At 35.5% G+C, this 21,331-nt stretch overlaps 1 protein-coding gene across 1 annotated transcript in view; it reads left to right on the top strand.

Annotated features, from left to right (window-relative positions):
• Positions 1 to 1,161: 1,161 nt before the first annotated feature.
• Positions 1,162 to 21,331, top strand: part of Zir (Zizimin-related) — a 41,569-nt gene continuing 21,399 nt past the window's right edge. The window contains exons 1-17 of the mRNA XM_068765485.1: positions 1,162 to 1,283; positions 1,392 to 1,464; positions 6,081 to 6,241; positions 6,737 to 6,947; positions 8,132 to 8,328; positions 9,286 to 9,426; positions 10,588 to 10,867; positions 11,910 to 12,102; positions 12,513 to 12,697; positions 14,251 to 14,431; positions 15,585 to 15,739; positions 16,713 to 16,831; positions 17,413 to 17,566; positions 18,097 to 18,285; positions 18,923 to 19,026; positions 19,532 to 19,700; positions 20,486 to 20,618. Coding sequence (XP_068621586.1) covers positions 1,249 to 1,283; positions 1,392 to 1,464; positions 6,081 to 6,241; positions 6,737 to 6,947; positions 8,132 to 8,328; positions 9,286 to 9,426; positions 10,588 to 10,867; positions 11,910 to 12,102; positions 12,513 to 12,697; positions 14,251 to 14,431; positions 15,585 to 15,739; positions 16,713 to 16,831; positions 17,413 to 17,566; positions 18,097 to 18,285; positions 18,923 to 19,026; positions 19,532 to 19,700; positions 20,486 to 20,618 — 2,680 coding nt within the window. The 5' untranslated portion in view covers positions 1,162 to 1,248. The remainder of the gene's footprint in view (positions 1,284 to 1,391; positions 1,465 to 6,080; positions 6,242 to 6,736; positions 6,948 to 8,131; positions 8,329 to 9,285; positions 9,427 to 10,587; positions 10,868 to 11,909; positions 12,103 to 12,512; positions 12,698 to 14,250; positions 14,432 to 15,584; positions 15,740 to 16,712; positions 16,832 to 17,412; positions 17,567 to 18,096; positions 18,286 to 18,922; positions 19,027 to 19,531; positions 19,701 to 20,485; positions 20,619 to 21,331) is intronic.

Genomic DNA, 21,331 nt, shown 5'->3' with positions numbered 1-21,331 from the left:
AGAAAACGATTAGAGACAACCATTTCTGCCACTTTCTTTAAATATTTTTAATAAAATGCCGACAATTTATCGTTGTTAACAAAGATGTATGAAATATGTTGCTCTATCTGCTGGCCTATGGAAAATTGTGAAAATGACTAAAAAAATGACTGAATTAGTTGCAAGTTGTAGTCTGATCAGAGCACGCTTAGAACTGTCATAACCTTAACATACAGTAATAAAATAAACGATTTAAGTACATAATATAATAATAATATAAATAAATTAATATTTTCTTTCAATAAAACTTTTGCTTTTATTGACGCACAAGACGAAACTTGTCTGACGTGCTATCAAAAAGCAGATATTTCATAATCAAAATAAACAGATTCAAGATTTTAAAACCATGATTTGTGATCATATAAACTGTCAACATATCAATCAATTGCGTATAAATTTATTAATCACTTATTAAAGAATATAATATTAATTTAAGATAATACAAGGTCAAGGTTTTAAAATGTCTAAAAGACTTATTTCAAAAAACCTTTAATACTTGACACAATAGTGCATCGTGAACTAGAAGCGGCGTGCTAGAGGCAAGGTCAAGTACAGCACGGGTGAATAAATGACCTTATTAATAATTTAGTAACTTGTTTTAATAAGTTACTATGCAGATTAAAACATTTGTAAAATATTTTATTTTTAGTGACGTGTGGTATTTTTAATACTGTAAGATTTATGAATAGAAGGCTTGTTAGTACTTTTGTATAATGTTCTTTAAATAGAGGGTGTAACATGAACAAAACTTGCCGTAGCAATCTATTCCTAAAATAAATTAACAATACCTCAATCGCATTTTTATGTTACATGATAAAGTTTTTTTTATAACCACGAATATCTTAATAAGCCGATTGCAAAAGCTGAGCATAATTCTATTATAACCAAAGCTAAAAAAATTGCTCTTATTGAAATATTTTTAATAAATCTGCTAAAGAACTGATATTTAATTAAATCATTGATATTTAATAATTTTGTGCAGATAATTTTAATTATCATATTTGTTGTCTTCTTTAGGGCGAATTTGCTTGCATCTACGCCTAGAAAGAAACCAATAGGAAAGCTGCCAAAAATAACTGACATTGTTGTCAAATAGAAATCGATGTTTGTGAAATTCCTGTAAACAATACATCTGTTGGTTTTTATTAATTTGAATTAAAGAAAAGCGCACATATTGTTTATTGGATAACATAAGGTTTTATATTTTAGATGACTCTTGGACGCAAATATCAGAATTGTTCCGGGTAAATGATTTCATTATCCTTATATAGGGGTGTAGCTAGTTACTGATGCATGAAGTTCGGGTCAGGAGCATTATAAATATACCTGGATTGATTTTTCCCTATTTATAGGAATGCAGGGGATGCTCGTAAGGTCTATGCTAGCCAGTCGAAGTCGGGTACTCTTTCGGGCTGTTCGTCTTCTGTAAGTTTCTATTTCCCATATTCTGTCCCAATGATTATGAATCACGTTACTAGATGTGATTCGAAGTGCAAGATTAGATATGTATCTGTCTATCATACATTAAATTTTTTAATATTTGCATGGCTTACACAAAACATACTAATATAATTAAATTTCTCACATTTTTTTTATATATAACTAACAAAAATTCTTAACGTAAACTTTTCTTTTCTTATATTTACCATCAGGATATGTTATTAACCCTGCAATAATGCTTAAATTTTGAAAAAAAGATATTACAGGGTAAAATGTTATGAATAATCAATAGCGACACACATTGCTATTTGCCATTTATTCACAGTGTGACAGTGCAGTATATGACTATTAATCAATAGTGAAAATGCATTTAACTTTAACGAGTTGCGGCTCATAAAAATGCAGGTTTTTAACAATAACTTGTTTAGAAATATGTTAATATGGATATTGCTATATCGATACAGCACAAAGTTTTATATTTCAAATTCATGGTACATCATTATTTTGTGTAAAATTAGTATAAGACAATTGTTGCTTTTCTTTCCACTTCATGACATAGAGATATTGTCAACTCGCATTAGATGACTGTTAAGTATAAATTTTTAAAAATAGGCGTCAGATGTCACTTGTCAGTAGAATGAAATAAAAATAAATGACTAACAGGATGCATTGGGTTCATTCACACATGCATGTAGTGAAGGCCTTTTTTGTGGGGATTCCTGTATGGGTTACCCCTCCGCTTCAGGGGCAACAAAGGGTTATGTTGGACTCCTACGGGCTAAAACCCCATTGACATCTTTGTTAAAACTATGAATACTGTGTACTAGGGCAGAAAAGTAATTCACTGGTTGCACATAGATATAGCAGTCTAGCCTCCCCTGATAAAAACAAATTAATGCATGCCTTAATATTCTGGAGTCCTTGTCCAGTACTAAGTATGTCCTTTGAGGAGGTTTTAGTAAGTAGGAATCTTACTTTTATTTCCCTAATTTTCTATTTTTTTTTAACAAAACTAAAAATTGGAGAGGTATTTCTTGTCAAAGACTATCCAGGAATGTTTCTTGTTACAAACTATGACTTTTATCTAGGAGTAAATTGTATGTTACTCCTTTTTAGAACTGTATCTATGGGTGTAAGCCGAGAAGTAAGTCACTAACAATTGATCACTTTGTTTATTTATATCTTTATGGTATAAATAAATGTCTTATATTTTTATTATCTGTTTTTTAAACCATAAATCATGATTAAATTACTAAACCTAACTAACCTAAGAGCTGTGCAAATGCAAATTTAAAAATGTGAGCACAAATACAAATTGTATTTATTGTCGACATAAGTAAAAGTCCTAAATATGTGTCAGCAAAATTTACATATCATATGAGTAAAGCAGTCTGCTAATCACAAGGTTCTTTAAGCAATTGAAGATGTGACTTTTACTGATAGTGTGTATGAAATTGTATCCAAATTGAGGCTCTGTTGGAGGCCTTGGAATGTCTGGACTCAATATCGGTTTGTTTCAAATCATATGTCCGAAACCCTACACTAAAACCACTAGGCTAGTCTACAATATGGTCATAGTCTCCCAGCAGCAAGTCCTATAATTTCTGAGGAAAGAAGTTTGTTTTTATAGGGTTGGCATATCTTTTAAAGATAAAAAAACTTGTCAAAATTAAGAATTAAAAAACATGTATATTAAATTTAAATATTAAAAACAGAACAGAACACATTTATTTTACTTCTCTTGATAATTCTCAAAAATCTAGTGAATATTTGGTGAAGGCACTTCCCAGTAATTTTTTAAGATACTAGTTAGTTAATACTGATTGGTGTATAAATTTTATGGTAGTATAATTGTAAAATATAATAACTTAGTAAGGAAACTCTGGTACATTTATCATTAGCCACACATGATCCCGTTACAAGCAACCGGCTCACCTCCTTTGGTTTATTGGTCACTGTAACATACAAATAGAATCGGTTCAATTCCTGGCATATCATAAACAAGTATTTTATAACATTTTTGCTGCCAGATATAAAATACACACTTGTGCAAATACGTGCATATTTTAGGACTTGAAATAGGTAGGCTTACAATTAATACAGGTAGGTTTTACCTCTCCCTTCCCTCTCTCCCCCCTCTCTCTCACCCCTCTCTCTACCTCTTTTCCTCCCCCTCTCCCTCTCTCTCTCTAGGAGGTTACCCAACAACTTTGGGAAGAATGCAAGGAAATGAACTCCATTGTTTTAGTTAATTATGCCTATACATTATTTACTTCTGATTCTAATATTAAACAAAATGGAAATTTCAGATTTTTCATCGTCATTGTTTTAGCAGTAGAATGTCCACTTGTGGACTTAGACTTCCATAGGGATTTTATAATTCACTCCATATAATTTTCCGACTACCTTATCAAAGTCATAGGTCCACTTTGTGAATAAACGTCCCACTCTGCCCTTGCTGGTTTCTGGTCTTCACTCAAGAACCTTAAAGCCTCAGTGGCCACCAATCTACTGCCACTTCAACTTCACTACAGAACTTCTCGTTTTTGATTCATTGTCATAGAAAAACCTAAGCATATGTTTCTACAACTCCTTGTGAGTCTTTTATGCATGTCATTACAGCCAGAAATAATAAACTTAGATTTATTTATTTATTTAAGTGCAATAATAGTACACATTAGTTAAAAATACATTTAAAGTTACCACATAAACAACAGTACTGTTATGTGTTTCTATTATTGCAGAAAGACCAAATGAAAACAAAAAAAATTGATTGATTGCGTGTTAGAGTAAATGAATCTGTATGATTGACTTTTATAGAGTTATATTTCTGCAAACCATTGCTACCATTAGTCTAAAACAGGGGGCCTTTTTAATCAATGGGTCAATTTAAATTGTATAAATTACAAATTTTATTTTTTATAAACATTACAAGAAGAAAATATAAAAAATTTAATGCAAGATAAAAACAAAGAAGATAAGAACGGAAAAACCGACGTACTGGAAAATTTTAAGAAATTTTTAGAAATTTGGCACTGTTTTTCATTACAAATGTTTACATAATATATACACAGCTTTCTAATAGTGTGTCACTCAGTTTTGATCAGTGGTTATTATTAATTAATTGACTACCATTTTATTATAGTTAATTGTATAACAATATATTGATCAGAGATAGTCGATAAAATAATTTTAATTTTAGAAATCCTTAGCAGGCCATACAAACATGTTTGAAAGACTGCATGTTGTTTATCACTGGTTTAAAAGTGTTCATGCCCCAGTCAAGTTTTAATTCAGGAGAAATTGCGCAATGCAAGTATAAACACATAATTGTTACCATTGTTATGTTATACAATTACCATAATCTTCTATAATAAATGAGATCAGTTTCTCATTTAAGCTGGATATATAGGTCTTCTTAATCATTAACAATAATTGAATGCAAATCGTAATAAGATTAAAACTAAGGTCAACCTGAAATTGCATTTATTCCATTTTAATAATCATTATGCCAAAATGAATTTTAATATTAAAAGAAATTGCTATATGTTGGGAAACAAATATACCTAATTACCACACAACTGTGAGCAAGTTATATAATCTAGTCAAAAAAATAATTAGGAATAAATTCATAGTGAATGTATATACAGTGAGAGTTACATCAGTGACATCTTTCTGTAACTTGCAGAAGGATTTATGCCTGTCAAGAATATAAATCAGTGATTCCCAAAGCGGTCTATATCGACCCCTAGGGGTCTATGACAACTTGCAAGGGGTCTACGTCAGCGAAAAAAATTTGGGGGTCCATGAAATGAAAATAGGGGTCCACGATAGTGGATCTCAACACATACACTGATAGTACCTATTAATTACATCATACTATCTTATAATATCAAAACATTTTCATTATTTATAAAAGTATCTATGAAGTAAAAAAATCATTATATATGTTTATAAAATTGTGTAAGTTGTAGGATGTTGGTATTCGCTTTATGGTCGCAATAAATGTTGAACTTGTAAAAACCTGATAGTCGCAGTCTCAGAGCTTCACTACCTTGCACTGACTTGTTCAATTCGTCACTCTATAAATACGAATGTGGGACGAACAAATAAATTTACAGGAAATCAATATCAGGTAAGTAGGGGGTCTACCCAACACGGAAAAACATGGCAAGGGATCTACGACACAAAAAAGTTTGGGAAACTGTGATATAAATCCTTTCTTCTCCCTCTAACCTTAACCACTTCTCAAGCTTTCTCTCTCTCTACAGGTATAGTATTACTTAAATAGAATAAGATTAAAAAGGTTACAAACAGGGTTAGCCCTTATCTAATGGAACCATATTAAATAAAAATCATAAACACTCCACTGCTTTTTGATTTATTTATAAAGAAACTCCTTCAAAACATTAGAAAACTTAAAAAGTTGAATCAAATCAGTAGTCTGGAATAGTTATGTTGCGGCCAAGGAGATTTGAAATTCTTTTATATATATAAACATCATAAGCACATATGTATATAGATATATATATATATATATATATATATATATATATATTAATGATGTTTTTTTTTATATGTCAATTTTTGATTCTTCACAGATATCTTTGTGCGATATGATCGAGCCACCAGATTACGAGGAGGTGTGCGAGAGGCTGATGGGAGAAAGGGATCCCCTCTCGTACCCACCCAATGACATCGAGCTGCTCACCGTACCGCGAAGGATCCGGACTTTAAAACATGTCCTGCCTGATGAAGACTTGTAAGTTTTAACTGTTCTTATGTGAGAAGTTGTAGTGTGGTTATACAAAGATAGACATCGACATGTAGGTCATCTTGAGAACAAGGTTGCAGTTGCAGTGGGATAATTCATCATCATACGACGTCCACTGCTGGGCTTGAAACATCCCGCATCCAGCATTTTCCAACGACCTTAACAAGTTCGTCTGTCCACCTTATTGGTGGAAGTCTTGCGCTGCACCTGCCTGACCATGGAATCCAAGGCAAGTTAGATTGGCAGTGGGCAACAAGTGGGGACCAGACAAACAGACAACCATATTAAAATCATCGGAAAATGCCAGAGGCTGCTTCAAACCGGTCTTATTGGAAATATAAAGAGAGGTTTATGTCTAAGAGTGGACATTCTAGAGCTGATATGGTAATAATAAGCGCTGGTGTGATGAAGAGAATCCAGAACAGCTGAAAACGCGTTGATATACTCTGTGATTAATTTTAAGATTTATCTGTGACGCTTCAGAACTAAGGCGCCCATGTTCGTGCGTGATTGCATTCGTTGCTACACCGCGGACTACACGGTGGTGGAGTACAAGTATCGGGTGTACTCGGGCTCCGCTGGCGGCAGGGAGCGCCTCGCCGAGCGCCTGGAGCGCCTGCTCACCGCACCGCCGCACAATTATGAAGTGGATGCGGAACCCTGCGCTCCACTCGACGACTTGGCGCTGCCACAGGTAGCTACCCTAAAATATTACACTAACCCGAGATTAATAGTTTAGATTTTTTTTAGTAAATATATATATATGTCAAAGACATAGAATCAGTAATGTACTTTCAAAGAATGGCAGTCAGGCTTTTGAAGATCAGGTGTTATATATATATATATATATACGTATATGTTTTTACGCTGAAATGCAGCACTGGCAACATCAAGAGTCACAAGTCGAGTCTTTGGTGCAGTGTAACATAATGTTATCTCTCCATGTTTTAGATTATTTTTAGATTCTTGGACTATAATGCTACCGCAATTTTTGTATGTGCGCGGCGAAAGGGGGAGAGGGCTCCACCGATCCCCTCCGTCAAATGTCATCGGCCTCCACCAGGCCGCCATTATAGTTATCCAATAAAAATGTAAATACACCTATCCCCCGATTAAAACGGTAGACACGTTCTTGAGAAAAACGTGTAAAGCGAAAATTTAAAATTTTCAAGTCAAAACCGTGTAAATCGAAAAACTTGCAGAAAATGCATAATTTTGCTATTTAAGAGTTATGATTTTTTACAATATTTTTAGGTGTACACAGTAATAAGAATAAAATACATTGACAAGTTAAAATATTTAATATATTACGGAAACTGTTTTTTTTTTAATATAATTGCAATACATTAAACAGAAGAACAAAAAAAAATTGTTTTATTATCCTTTATCGAAATTTCCTTTCATCACTTTCGTTCGAATTTACTTTCATCACTCTTCACTTTGAAGCAGAAATATATACATTATGAGAGATGGTAATAAAATCGGTTATTAAAACAAAAAAAACTTATTTGGATAACCGTGTAAAAGCGAAAACGTGTAAAACAAGTACCGTGTAAATAGGGGGATAGGTGTATACTAAAAAAGTTTTATACGTTACAAAACATATTTAAAAGTATTTACAGGTGGTTTAAAAATTTTTAAGCTTTCACACTCAGTTCAAAGTGATCACTCTGTCAGTACAAAGGCTTAGATAGTAAACAATTTTGCCTGCGATCTTTTGAATACACCATTTAATATTTCTAAAACTGGGGTTTGGATAAAATAATGGTATATTTTGGTATACATTAATTGACTGCAAATGAGCTATACATACAACTCTTTAAAGCTTTTACCTCTGTAACCAATCACCCTGTAGAATTATAATATTTTTCTACACAGTTCAGTGAATCTCAACCATCCAGCGGACGGCAGTCTGTGGCTTCAATAACCTCATCACTGTCCTGTAACGAAACGCTAACTCCTCGCGGCTCCTGGGCCAGCCTGGACCTGCAGAGCTCCTCCTCAGATCCTCTCATACCGGATTTATTCGAAAAGAAACCTCCGGAACAAATGGATGCTGTCAATGAGGCTAGAAGGTAAATAGTATTTATTAAAGCTATATTATTTATTCAAATGCGTAACAAAAGTCTATCTTTTCTAGTAGCAATCGAGTTCTAGCGCCATCTATTGGTTACCGCAGAAATTTAAAAAAAAAAACGTTTTATCTATAAATCATAGTGCAAATTAATTTGAGACAAAGATATAACTCGTTTGGACTGCAAATGAGTAAACATAGAAACCATTATCTTAATATATATACATATATATATATATATATGTATATATATATATATATATATATATATATATATATATATATATATATATATATATATATATATATAACCGTTATTATATATTATCCTATTTAGTTGTTTTTAGTTTGTGTTGGTTTTACACCTAATAATTTCTCCATCTTTCTTCCATCAGACAAGAAGACGCTTTTACGCATTACGCGTTGTCGCAATTACTTCTTTTATAGTTCGAACAGCCAAAGTATGGAACAATCTACCAGCTTTATTATTTCCAACTAACAATAACTTAGGAGTTTTCAAGTCATGACTAAATAGGTTTCTAGGCAAGCATGTACCATAGTAGATCTCTTTATCGCTTAACATCAGATGAGAGAGAGGTCAAATTCTTCACCTATAAATTATTAAAGGTATCACATTACAATTACTTTTAATATATTGGCGCAAAAATCTGTAAAAGTTCAATTCACATTGTTAGAATCATTTCGACATGTCATATTTTTCAGAAAGAGTGTGATCTCTTTCTGAAAGGGTTCAAGACCGATCCAACAGTCGTAATATTCGATATACAGACAAGCTTTCATGTTGCTCATGTGAACGCTTGAAGTGACTGCAAGGATCCCTAGGGAGGTCCTTGAGAGGGTGATTGAGGCTGTCTCTAAATACGTTTAGCATTTTGAGGATCGAATTTCAATTTATATGCTTCCGTAACATTGAAGTATTTATGTTTTTTGTTATTAGGTTGGAGAACCGTCAAGCAGATCTCCTGGGTTTGTATACACCATACCTTGATGAAGAAGAGGCAGTTGAAAGACGGCTCGCTGCCGAGATGCCCTGCGAGGTGATGGGCCATAGGATATTGGTGGTCTGTCATCAGCTAAAGTAAGTACATGTCTGTTGTAACAACACTTTGAAAATCTAATATATTATTTATTATTTGTTTTGGGTTTCCCAAACTTTGTATGGGTACATACACTTGTCCAAGTGGTTATATTGAAGTTACTTGGGAATGTCTATATCCTCTATGTACTTAGGTAAGGAAAAGCGAAAAAAAACTGCAAGCGAAAAAATGACTCTAGCTGTCATCACTTTTTTGATATGTTTTAAAGTCCAATTATTACTTAATTTTTATTTATTAATTCCCAAACAACAGGCACAAGAAGAACGAGAAGAATAACCAATTCATTTATGGGTTATGTATAGTACAGACCAGTATTTACCAACCTTTTATGTGCCAAGCCCACCTCATCCTTCCTAAAATTCTTACGCCCCTCTATGTAACATGTATTTTTATGTTAAAGCGAAACATATATGTATATAAATCGACTTTGAATTACCCCCTTAACAATCAAATTGTCCCTCCGTGGAGCGTGGGCCCTACGTTGGAATTGGTACAGATCTTATCAACATAGCTGTGGACAGAATATATATAAATATATATATATATATATATATATATATATATATATATATATATATATTGCTGTGTACACGTATAAAGGGCAAACATATATCATGTATTACTTTTTGCGTGCCCCCATGGTTCCCCTATGCCCATGGTAAGAACTGTCTTGCGTTATGGGCACCATAGATTGAAGTTGTAGAAAGAGACTAATTTTACCATTTATATCTTCTATAAATAAATAATGTATCTACAAGCTTATTGCTTACCATTCAAAAACGACTCTTACATGTCATGTTTTTTTGTTTTAATTATCGCACGAAGAAAATACCAAAGCAAAGCAAAGATATGAAAAAATTGCGATGCTATAAAAAATTCTTTCTGTTCCCATATTAACCGCAGAGTAAATTAAATGTTAGACCACAACAAAAAAAATAATTGTCTGCTATTGCATATATTGCAATAAGTAATCATTACTTATTATTACGATATTAAATACATAAGTACATTGATCACTCTGAAATATACCATATTTAATTTATTTTAAAATTGGACTATTAGTGGCCCATATTTTTTGCCTATGCAGCTAATAGATTATAAAAAGTATTTTTCAAATTATTGATTCAATGTTTATTTTTCAGGTTGGAATTAGATGTGGAACCTCTTTTTGCATCGATGGCGCTATTCGACGCGAAAGAGAAGAAGAAGCTGTCAGAGAACTTCTACTTCAATCTCAATTCTGAAAACACACGTCAGATGTTGACGGCGCATGTGCCTCACGCTGACGTGTCCACGTTAAGTCGAAGCGCTGTGTTTGATATTCTCAACCCTTCACCAGATATCTTCCTCGTGGTCAGAGTGGAAAAAGTTTTGCAAGGAGACGTCAATGAATGTGTTGAACCTTATATCAAAGAGGATAAGGTATATAATTGTTTTTGCTAATAATACCTAGTAAAATATTTCATGGTACATTGTTAATGAACACTGATAGCCTAATAAAGGTAACGAAATTTAATTAGAAGTATGAGATCTGCAGTAAAATCAAGATACACGATTTAGCTTGAAGAATTATCTGTCTGAAGTGACAGTGGGCGACGCACATCGTCATGCAAGCGATGGGTTTTTAGGTCAAAAAGGTGGTGACCACGAGCTAGCAGACGGGGCGCAGTTAGGCCCCCGCTAGGAGAAAAGACTACATAGGCAGTCGCTGATCATTGTAGTGATCTTTTATAGTGCCTTGATCTACAATTGTTACATTCCCACCATCGCTGGCCGTTCCCGTATCATCCACTTTATAGTGATGACATATATACATGATAAAAAATATACCAGAATAACTCAATTTCATAGAAATTAGTATCAAATTGAACTCCTTTATTATTGTGGATATTGAAGATTCCTAATATGTCTCTCATCTGAGATTTTTTTTGTAATGGCCATCATCATTCCCAAGCTTTATTATCATTATAAACATCCTTACACTGTAATTTGTCGTTAAATTTTTTTTGTTTAATTGTCTTTAACGAAATACTAATTTTATGGAGCCTAAAAGCCTATGTATCTATTTTGTAGTGCTAAACTAATGAGTATATATACACACACACACCCACCCACCCATGCACACATATATATATATATATATATATATATATATATATATATATATATACATAGATTAATGCGCCCTACAAGACTAGGAGCGTTCGTAAACATATAACGTAATATATACCTTTACTGTCGCAGACATCTTCCGTCTTCCTCGCACATACGCCACTCGTCATTGGTTATGAAGAAGTAATTGTGATTTGTTTTTTAAATTAAGTTAGTTGAAGTATAACTTAACGCAGTTTTATTGTTTGGTATAAATACAGGTTCCTTACATTCGAGTTTTACTTTGAATTTCAATAGGCAGTCTAAATATATATATCGACTCTGTATTATCATAATTTTTTTATTTGGACAGAACCGTGAGAAGGTTCGTGCTGGTGCCCAAGCCGCTTGCAGTCGGCTGGGCAAGTACCGTATGCCGCTGTGCTGGAGCGCCGTGTCGCTGCTCAACATCCTCAGCGGCTCCAACAGCTTGGAGCGGGACAACGCTGACAAGGACAGCCTCTCTGCAACAAACACCAACACCAACTCAAACACTAACAGCTTAGGTGAGTAACACAATAGGGTAAATTCCCCTCGGTTAACTATGACTAAAATGTTTGATGGAATCAGGCGTTACCTTGCGGAATCCATCCTAAGTAAGAAAAGGACCAATATTTAGCCACTTCCGCACATGCAGTGGTAGTCGTGCAACAAAGTGCACCGCCCGGTAGCCCGCTGATAAATGCGTATGCGGCAAGCAATGCGAATCACACAACCGCCACCACCAAATCACTCAACACGTGTTTCACCCCTCCACGGGGCATCTTCAGGAGTTATGTTACAACGATTAGTGCCAAACACAGAGACTCTGTGTTCCTTTTCTTATGACTAAAAGGTGTTTCATATATGTAAAAAAAATTATTTGTGTATATATATATATATATATAATAAGTAAATATATATGTTCATTCATTAGATCGAAAGGCTTCGTCGAGCAGTTTGGAACAGCTACGGCGAAGAGCCGGCGAAGTAGGAGGCTCGCTCACGCGCAAAGGTTCTATAGAGAGACGTGCAATGCCCGTCCAGCAAGCCGATGAACTGGTCGCGCACCTTGATTGCTTCAAGCCTATCGTTATTACAGTCACCAGCTTCTTCAAACAGGTTTGTCTTCGTTTCTGATACTTAAAAAAACATTTTTTTTAGTTATTTTTCTAACTACCTCCATTGAAAAAATGTAACATAATGAAAATAAATTTAGCTCCATTATAGTGGGTTCGAAACACGCTAACATCCAAGAAGAACTCGAAAAAATTCTGTCGAGTTTTTTTTTATCTTCACTTTCTTAATCCAGTAGTAAAGGCAATTCATTTCTAGCATATAACACTTCTGCACTGTTATATGTGTATGTATGTACAATGCGATTAAAATAAGAATAGGACGGGCTCTCGGCCAACTTCACTCATATAAGTACGGTCAGCATTAAATATATAAAATAAAAAAATAATAATAATTGTTTTTGTTGATTGCTTAATTTGTTCTACAATGAGCAAAAGAGGTAGTGTTTTACGTCGGCGAGCTCGAGAGATTATCAGCAATGTTGATAAGTACTTCGAGGAAGAGAAAAAACGTGCCATTATGTTGTTGGACCAGTTAAAACAAGCAAGAATTGTACCAAGGCCAGATGGCAATATTCATTTATCGCGTGATGTATTTGGAATTTCATTAAGCATTTGGAAACTGCTTCGAAGGTAACCGAGCGAGTGACTTTAGCCACTGGTATTATTTTTTAACATTGCTTTTTTTGCACACTACACCAAGTTCCCGTTGTGACGTCACAACATGGCGCTAGGCCGGTCCTATTCTTATTTTAATCGCATTGTATGTATAATATTATTTATTAACATATTGTTGACCGGTCACTAGTTAACTCGTGTTTTAAGGCTGAACGAAACTTGTGATGGCTTTTATTGCATCACTGTTGTCATCACCATGCAATGCAATTGTTGGTCAGTATACTACAATATGTTTCTATCGCTTATAAGAGCTGCGAAACCTTTAATTGCAAAAAATATTAAATAATGTATAATAAGATGATGGTGGAACATAATGAAGAATCTTTTAATGAATTATATGCAGATGCTTTATCTGATTGACCGAGTGATTATGAATCAAATTGTGGTAACTGTGAAAATGATACTGCATCAGAAGAAAGCGACTTTAATATTGGGTACAAAAATAAAAAATGACAATTTTTAAGAAGAGTGAAACGAACATATTACTCCAAACTTACAGAATTATTTAAATATTCTTGGTACACTATTGAACTTGGTGATGCTCTATCAGTAGGGTGATGACTTTATTTTTAAATAGAGGTGTTTTTGATTTAATATGTACACTGACCAATTTATACCATTCTCAAATGAAAGGATTCTTAAAAAATTAAGCAAAAACCATAACGGTGCGGTCAAATTGTGTTAATAATTTATAAATAATATATAATGATAATTTAAAGGCGTTACATGGTAGATTTAAGAGTGAACATAGTTGTCTACAAAAGTTATGATATAGTATATTGAAGTCCGGTGAGAAGGTGAGATAATGTAATCTGAAAGAAATTTCTAGAAAAACTTCCAAATTCACAATGCCATTGGTTATAAAACTTGTCTTGTTAAATTAATTATTTAAATATATATATATATATATAATTAATATAGGAGACGGACAAACTGCGTGATGAAGACTTGTACAAGTTCCTCGCTGAAATCAAAAGACCTAGCTCGGCACCGAAGAAGCTGAAATGCATTCCAGGAACACTCAAGATCGAAGTTTCACCCTGTCCGGATGAGGTGAAGAATGGATTGACTCCGGAATTGGCTAAGCTTAATCCTTATGGAGGTGAGAGGTTTTTATAGTTTATTATTTATACTCGACTATTTACCTAATGGTAATTATAAGAGAATAGTTAGATCCAAGGACACCGATGCAGCTCGAAAAACTGCCGGTATGAATTGGCAGTGGCTGGGGCACATTGCTAGTCCAATCGATGGTCGTTGAAGCCGAAAGGTTCTCGAACAGCATAGGTAGTCAAATCTCAACTCTCAATCTTATGGTTCTAGAAATTTCGCGTTAGGGCAGTATATAGGTGGAAATCTCTTGTCACATTACATGTAGAACTGCTTGTCTCAAATGGCAGTGTGATAAGCACATTGCTAGCGCAACTGATGGCCGTTGGATCGCAAGGTTATTAAGTGGTCACGAAGCGGTAGACATAATGTAAGTAGCGCCCCCCATTAGGTAGACCTACGACTTAGTTAAAGCTAGAAGACCGGTGCAGCAAGACCGATCATCGTGGCGATCTTTGGAGCAGACCTATGCCTTCAATTAGCGTCGATCAACTGAAAAGAAGATGATAAAGAAGTTACTTTGGCAACGGCATCTCAACTTACATGTAAATGTCATGAACAGACCCAGCATCTGGAGGTATTTCAGAAAATTCCAGACATCATATCTGGTTATGGTGGAAAGATTATTTTTCTAATTTTATTGTTTAGTATCGTCATTTCAGCTGTAACAACTCCACTAGTGGACATAGACCTCATTCTGAAATTTCCCATAAGACCGGGTAGCCTTCATTTAGCTAAAATACATCGTCATAATTAAGAGAAGTGGTCATTTAAATTTTCACTTTAATATTACCGAATAATTAGGTTTAAAATTGATTTATACTGAAAGAAAGAGAGGCTTTACAATTGTCGAGACTTAGTAGTACATGTATTATATTAAGTAAGTCTCACTCGTCAAGCAGTTCACTAAGAATCTTCTTCGACAAAGTCTTCATTTAAAATAGAATTTAATGCATGGTAATGCTGTCTCTTGTTTCCTTCCGGGATCGTACCCTCGCTGCTGAAACAAGGGTATACTTTTAGCTGTCCATTTAGTACGTAGTATATTCACGTCAAGACTGTGCTGCGATTTTTAGAGAGAGGAAGAGGGAGGAGGTATATATTTTTAAGTCTATTTATACTATTATTGTTTGCATGTATGCTAGATGACGCGGTGCGTCCGTGCAAGGAGATCCTGTCGTTCCCGCTGCAACCGCCGCTGGTGCCGCACCAGCAGTACCGAAACCTGCTGTACGTGTGGGTGCGTGATCTCAACCTGGCCGCCTATACCTCGCGCACGGGCTCCGCGAGGAACATCACAGTAAGTACCGTTAAGTAACCCAAATGATCTGACGTGGTCTTAGATCCATGTAGTAACTTGGTGTATTTTAGGTCTTTAACCCAACACCGTTAAAAGGCTGCTTAGAGCCTCAAGGTTCTGAAGTAAAAGCCATGTACCAGGTGCAGTAGCAGGTTTACAAGGAGGGCAGATGTTCTTGATAAAGTCGTCCAAAAACGCTAGATGTAAGCCACTTTCAACCAGTTATATTGGAAATCTATGGAGGGAGACAAGAGAGAAAAGATTATGTATGATATTGTCTTAACAGCACTCTAGTTTTAGCAAAGCTGTAACATTTATCCAAGATTTCTTTTGATTTACCAAACTCAAGAGCTTACGTAACATTATTTAGTTTGTCCAATTGGCAGGTCCCCGAGCTTCCAGGTTGCTCCGGAAAACTCTAAACTGAGTGACAGCTGAAAAACCTTCGCCTTAGGTTGTCACTACAATCTTGTTCAGCAGTGACGTCAGCCGAAAGACGACTATGCCAGGTTCTTGCGTTGCAGCTTGCGCTTGCGTTGCATTCAGCTACTTCTCACAACCTTATCTTTGTTATTGGTTCACCTGATGAGAGGTCTACCCACGATGTCACCACTGGGTCGTGGTCGCCACTAGAAAACCTTTGGATTAAAAAACTCGTTGGTTCCATAAGCAATGTGTGACTCTCATTTCCAATTCAGACGAGCATTATGAGCATCTCATCATGATATCTCTAATACCATAAGGCTTAGATACTTGAGATTTGGTGAGAGTATAGCTTCCAATAAGTAGAGGTCAGCTAAGAACGGATTTTACGATATTATACCTAAAAGTAGAGTTTATAAGGGCCGTTCATTAAAAAAATGTAAATTATCTATGCCTTTTATGCTAGCTCTCCCCCGCCTACGCTAGTCTACTTTATATTTTATGAACATAAAACAATTTGGTTGATAATTTTATGTGTAATGGTCTTCAGGTGCGAATACAGCTGATGTCCGGCGAGGACCAGGCGTCTGCATTGCCGGCAATCTTCGGTCGGAGCTCCTGCCCTGAGTTCGACACGGAGGCCTACACCACCGTGCTCTACCACAATAAGTACGCCGCATACATTTACTTTACAGCACAAGATCGGTCATCGTGGCGATCTTTGAGAAAGGATAGAAGAAGAAGATACAAATGTATCTACTTACAGATACTTTTTAAAATTAAGCTTACTCAGTCTATATCTATAAAATAACACGTAAATAAGAGTGTTTAAGATACAATTGTATCCAAAAGCTATATGTATGTGTAAAAAAGGTATACTATCTATGGTATCTACCAACTGCAAAAAATCAAAATTCTAAAATAAAACTCGTACATATTTATAGTATACACGCACAATGAGGCGTTCCGACGGATTTTGTAATACAAAATCTGAAGCATCATCGTCATTATTTCAACCGTAACTTGTCCACTGCTGGACATAAACCGTTACCATAGATTTCTGAAATCCTCAACAAGTTCGTTTCCTGGTCTGTGGTCTCCACTCCAGAACCTAAAAGCCTCAACAACTTTCAGATCTGCGCTACCTGTCCACTGCCATTTCAGACATTTTAAACAAAAATGCGTTACTTGAAAATGTTATGATACAATTTTCTTAAATTTTAACATATACTCTTATAAATATATTACAGAAATCCTTCGCTATATGATGAAATAAAGCTAAAACTACCTGCGGACTTGGGAGATCATCATCATCTACTCTTCACATTCCTGCACGTCTCCTGCCAGAGGAAACCTGTGCCGCCAGACCAGGAGAAGAGTGTTGAAACTCCTGTTGGTTATTCCGTAAGTATTATATGTATTATTATTCACATAAGCTCACTTATAATGATTACAAATACATATGATTTGTACCTATGTAATTGTTTATTATAGAAACCATTTTGCCAATCGCCTTGAAGGTTAATATACTATCTTTACTGTTGTAACTCGCCAACAGATGACACAAATGTTATTTCTACTAATCCGTGCTACCGAAACCGCTGTACCTCGCCTTGGGGGAGCGCAACGTGGTGGGGGAATAGGAAAATAGAGCATGAGTGCTGCTACGACGAGCGTTGACCACAGAATGTGTCGATACAACCGTTTCGATAGAACAAGAATCTAAAGCATTTATTTAAAGTCATGTACTACTATACAGGGTGATTAGTCATAGGTGTAAAAGTCTTAAAGTTTTTTTTTCTGACAAATAAGCTATACTATCCTCTTAAAGTTATTGCAAAAGTAACCAATTGCTCTGTATATGTATATTCCAACAGTGGGAACAACAAAGCAACATATATTTTGCAAGTAAATGTAATTTTGTGTTTTGACAGTGGCTGCCGCTGTGCCGGAATGGTAAGCTGACGTGTGGCGAGTTCAACCTGCCAGTGATGCAAGAGGAACCTCCGCCCAACTACTCCTATATCTTCCCGGATGTCCTGCTTCCTGGTACCCGCTGGATCGACAACCACAAGCCCATCTTCAGCATATGTCTCGACGCGCACACCACCGTACATCCGCTGGTAAGATATCTTTTTATTTACCACCAAAGCCATTAATATAAAAAATAAAATTAAGAAAATTGACTTGGCGCGTTTGCTAATAAATATCTACAATAACCTATTGTAATCACTCATAAACCTGGCAAAATGTCGACCACTCGGAACATAAGACATATTCTATGAACGAGCCTATCGGGGCTGACGGCGCGATATTAAAAAGGTGCGGGTGGTTTTATCAAGACAATAAAGCTATTTGAGCTATATTATGAGTCGGACTAATATAGAGTGTATGTGAAAGTTTGTACATGTACAAAAATTAATGGCTTCAGAAATAATGACGTAATGATATAATGTAGCGACCACAGGCGGGCAGACACAGGCGGCGCAGGACCGGTTTTTGTGGCGATCTTTCCGGGAGGCCTCTGCCTTGCAGTGGGCGTCCATCGGGAAAAGAAAAAGAAGAATGATATTATAGCAAAAAAGATCGTTTTCAAAATTCGCATTATAATTCGTTTCTGCAAACTGTACAGCCAGAAGTTAAAGACCTGTCAAATTTCTATAGAAAAAAATTAATTAATGTAACATATTTCAGTCATCACTTCGCTTACCTTTAACTATCCAGTATAACGAAAATAAAAATAAATATATTTTCTTATAGGACGGATATATCGAGAGGTTTGCAATGGCGTGTGAGGCGGTGCAGGAGGGAAACATTCCTCCGAGGATCGGTCTTGCTAATATGGAGGCAGAGCTTCGGGCTAGGTAAAGATCTGGTATATTATAGTCTTTGCAGGCTTTTATGAAGAGTCTAAAAATCATGTTCATAAGCAATCAATAATCAAAAGTGAGACAAAAGATAGAAAAGACTTTCCTTTCATCTCTACCTTATCTCACTTATTTACTTTCTATCTTCTTTATTCATATTACTATTTCATTTATCATTTTCTTTGCAATATTATAGAAATCCTATGAAAATATATGGTAACGTTGGCGTAAAAGACAATATATATATATATATATATATATATATATATATATATATATATAAATCATGTACGGCATCGCTATGACCAGAAAACTTACTGGTGGTGTGGGTAGTACTCCCACAGTTGGACCGACAGTATAAATAGTCAAGATCGTGAAATGCAGGCAAGTCGATGGATGCAGGCAGTGGAAGACCAGCCATTGTGGGTGTTCATGGGAGGCCTATACCTTGCGGTAGGCGTCTAATGTTTTATAGGTGGTAACGGAGAACATTTGTGTCCAGTATATCGGAGCTGCCGACGGCCAACGTGGAGGTGCTGGCGCGCTACCTGCCGGTGGTGTGCGACAAGCTGCTGCAGCTGTTAGCAGCTGCTCCGATCCTGGCTGGCCAGCCGCTGAACATCGCTCAGGATGTCTTCACCTGTCTCGCTCATATCTTCACAGATATCACGGTAAAGAGGGTGTTGTTTTAAATTCACCAGGTTATATAAACATGCACCATGGAACGGTTATTTTTACAGTTACATGTTATTTCTTTTCCATCGGCCAACGTGAATTTAAATTTGAACATGTTCTAGATCTTGAACCATACCCTTGATATCAAATCCAAAGTATCTGAAACTACAAGAGTGAACAATCCAGTAGGTCTTGCTTGGTTTTAAGCACATAGAGATTTATGCTCTACCGCAGAGTTCCCCAAACTTTTTATGTCGTAAACCCCTTGCCATGTTTTTTCTGTGTTGGGTAGACCCCCAACATGCTTTAATAATAAATTATCAACATTTGGCGTCAATTTTGTAAGGATTAATCTTAAATCTCCTCGGCTAATGATGTCCAGTCTGTTTCTTTTTTTCGTTAGGAGATTGGTAACGGCGATGAACCCCCTTTCCACTAGGTATGACGATGGAAAGAAAATTAAAAATGTAAAAAAGTGTGTGTTGAGATCCACTATCGTGGACCCCAATTTTCATTTCATGGACCTCCAAATTTTTTGGGAATCACTGCTCTACCGGGTTCTTGTTCGGTGAGGTTATGACTGCACAGAATTCTCGGACCTGTCATGAAGTATTCTTTCGCTTTCGTCCCTTCCTTCCTTTTAAATTGGTTGTAAAAGTTGAAATTAACCCCACCATTTGTTGACGTATCACTTGGTTTTAGGGCCACGTGTTGTGGCCACACTCTCGATGATCACTATGTATCATTTAGTATTGAATTAAACTCAATTTGTTATTAACAGAATATGAATGACGGCGCTTCGTGCGACGCTCACGGCCGTAGCAGCCTGATCACCTGCTACGTGCAGTACCAGTGCACCATCCCTAGACCCTCGCTGGCCGACAGGGACATCGGATTGCCACTACCACCATCCGGTAAGTCTTCACCACTAACACACCATAACAGCATACGAAATAAGAGGTTTCCAGAAAGAGACATTTTTTAGGTTCGCAAAACTGAAAATATCTATGGAAATTTCAGTTGCAAATATTGAATATGCAAATCTTTACAAGAAACTGTATCTGAGTTCCTAAATGTATTATCAGCCTATATTAATAAGTAAAGTTAAGCCAACATATTGTTTCTTGCTTACTCATTGTGAACACTCACTTTTTTGTCACGCTCCTGTTGAACCCTGTTGAGTCTGTCATGGACTCTCGAGGGTCTGGAACTCTGGAAGCCTGTATTTTGAAACCACTATGAGAAACGATGATACAATTATACCTTATATAAGTATCCTTTTAATGGCGTTTTCTTAAGGAAATTCCATTAGAATTTTAAAATATTTTTTCACGAAACTTATATTTTTTATATGATGTATGATTGTATGATGTAATTCACAAATACAAGAACGAATAATTCTATAACTACCATAGTTAAAATATTGGGTTTTCCGTTTGACATGACTCATCCGTGTGAAAACGAGGCGATATCTCTTTCTCTACACTCCCTTAATCTCTTATATTTTACAATTCTTCTGAAGAAAACGCCCAATGAAGATTTTTTTTAATATTTCGTTACTGTTTATAATAATAATTGCAAGTTTATTTATTAAATATTGTACGTGGTATTTTGTTTGTGTTATATT

The sequence above is a fragment of the Battus philenor genome, unplaced genomic scaffold (assembly GCF_028537555.1).
Source record: "Battus philenor isolate CCGP_79_NKW_IND1 unplaced genomic scaffold, ilBatPhil1.0.hap1 SCAF_2, whole genome shotgun sequence".
In the NCBI taxonomy this organism is placed as follows: Eukaryota; Metazoa; Arthropoda; class Insecta; order Lepidoptera; family Papilionidae; genus Battus; species Battus philenor.
This window is presented reverse-complemented; position numbering and strand designations above follow the sequence as displayed.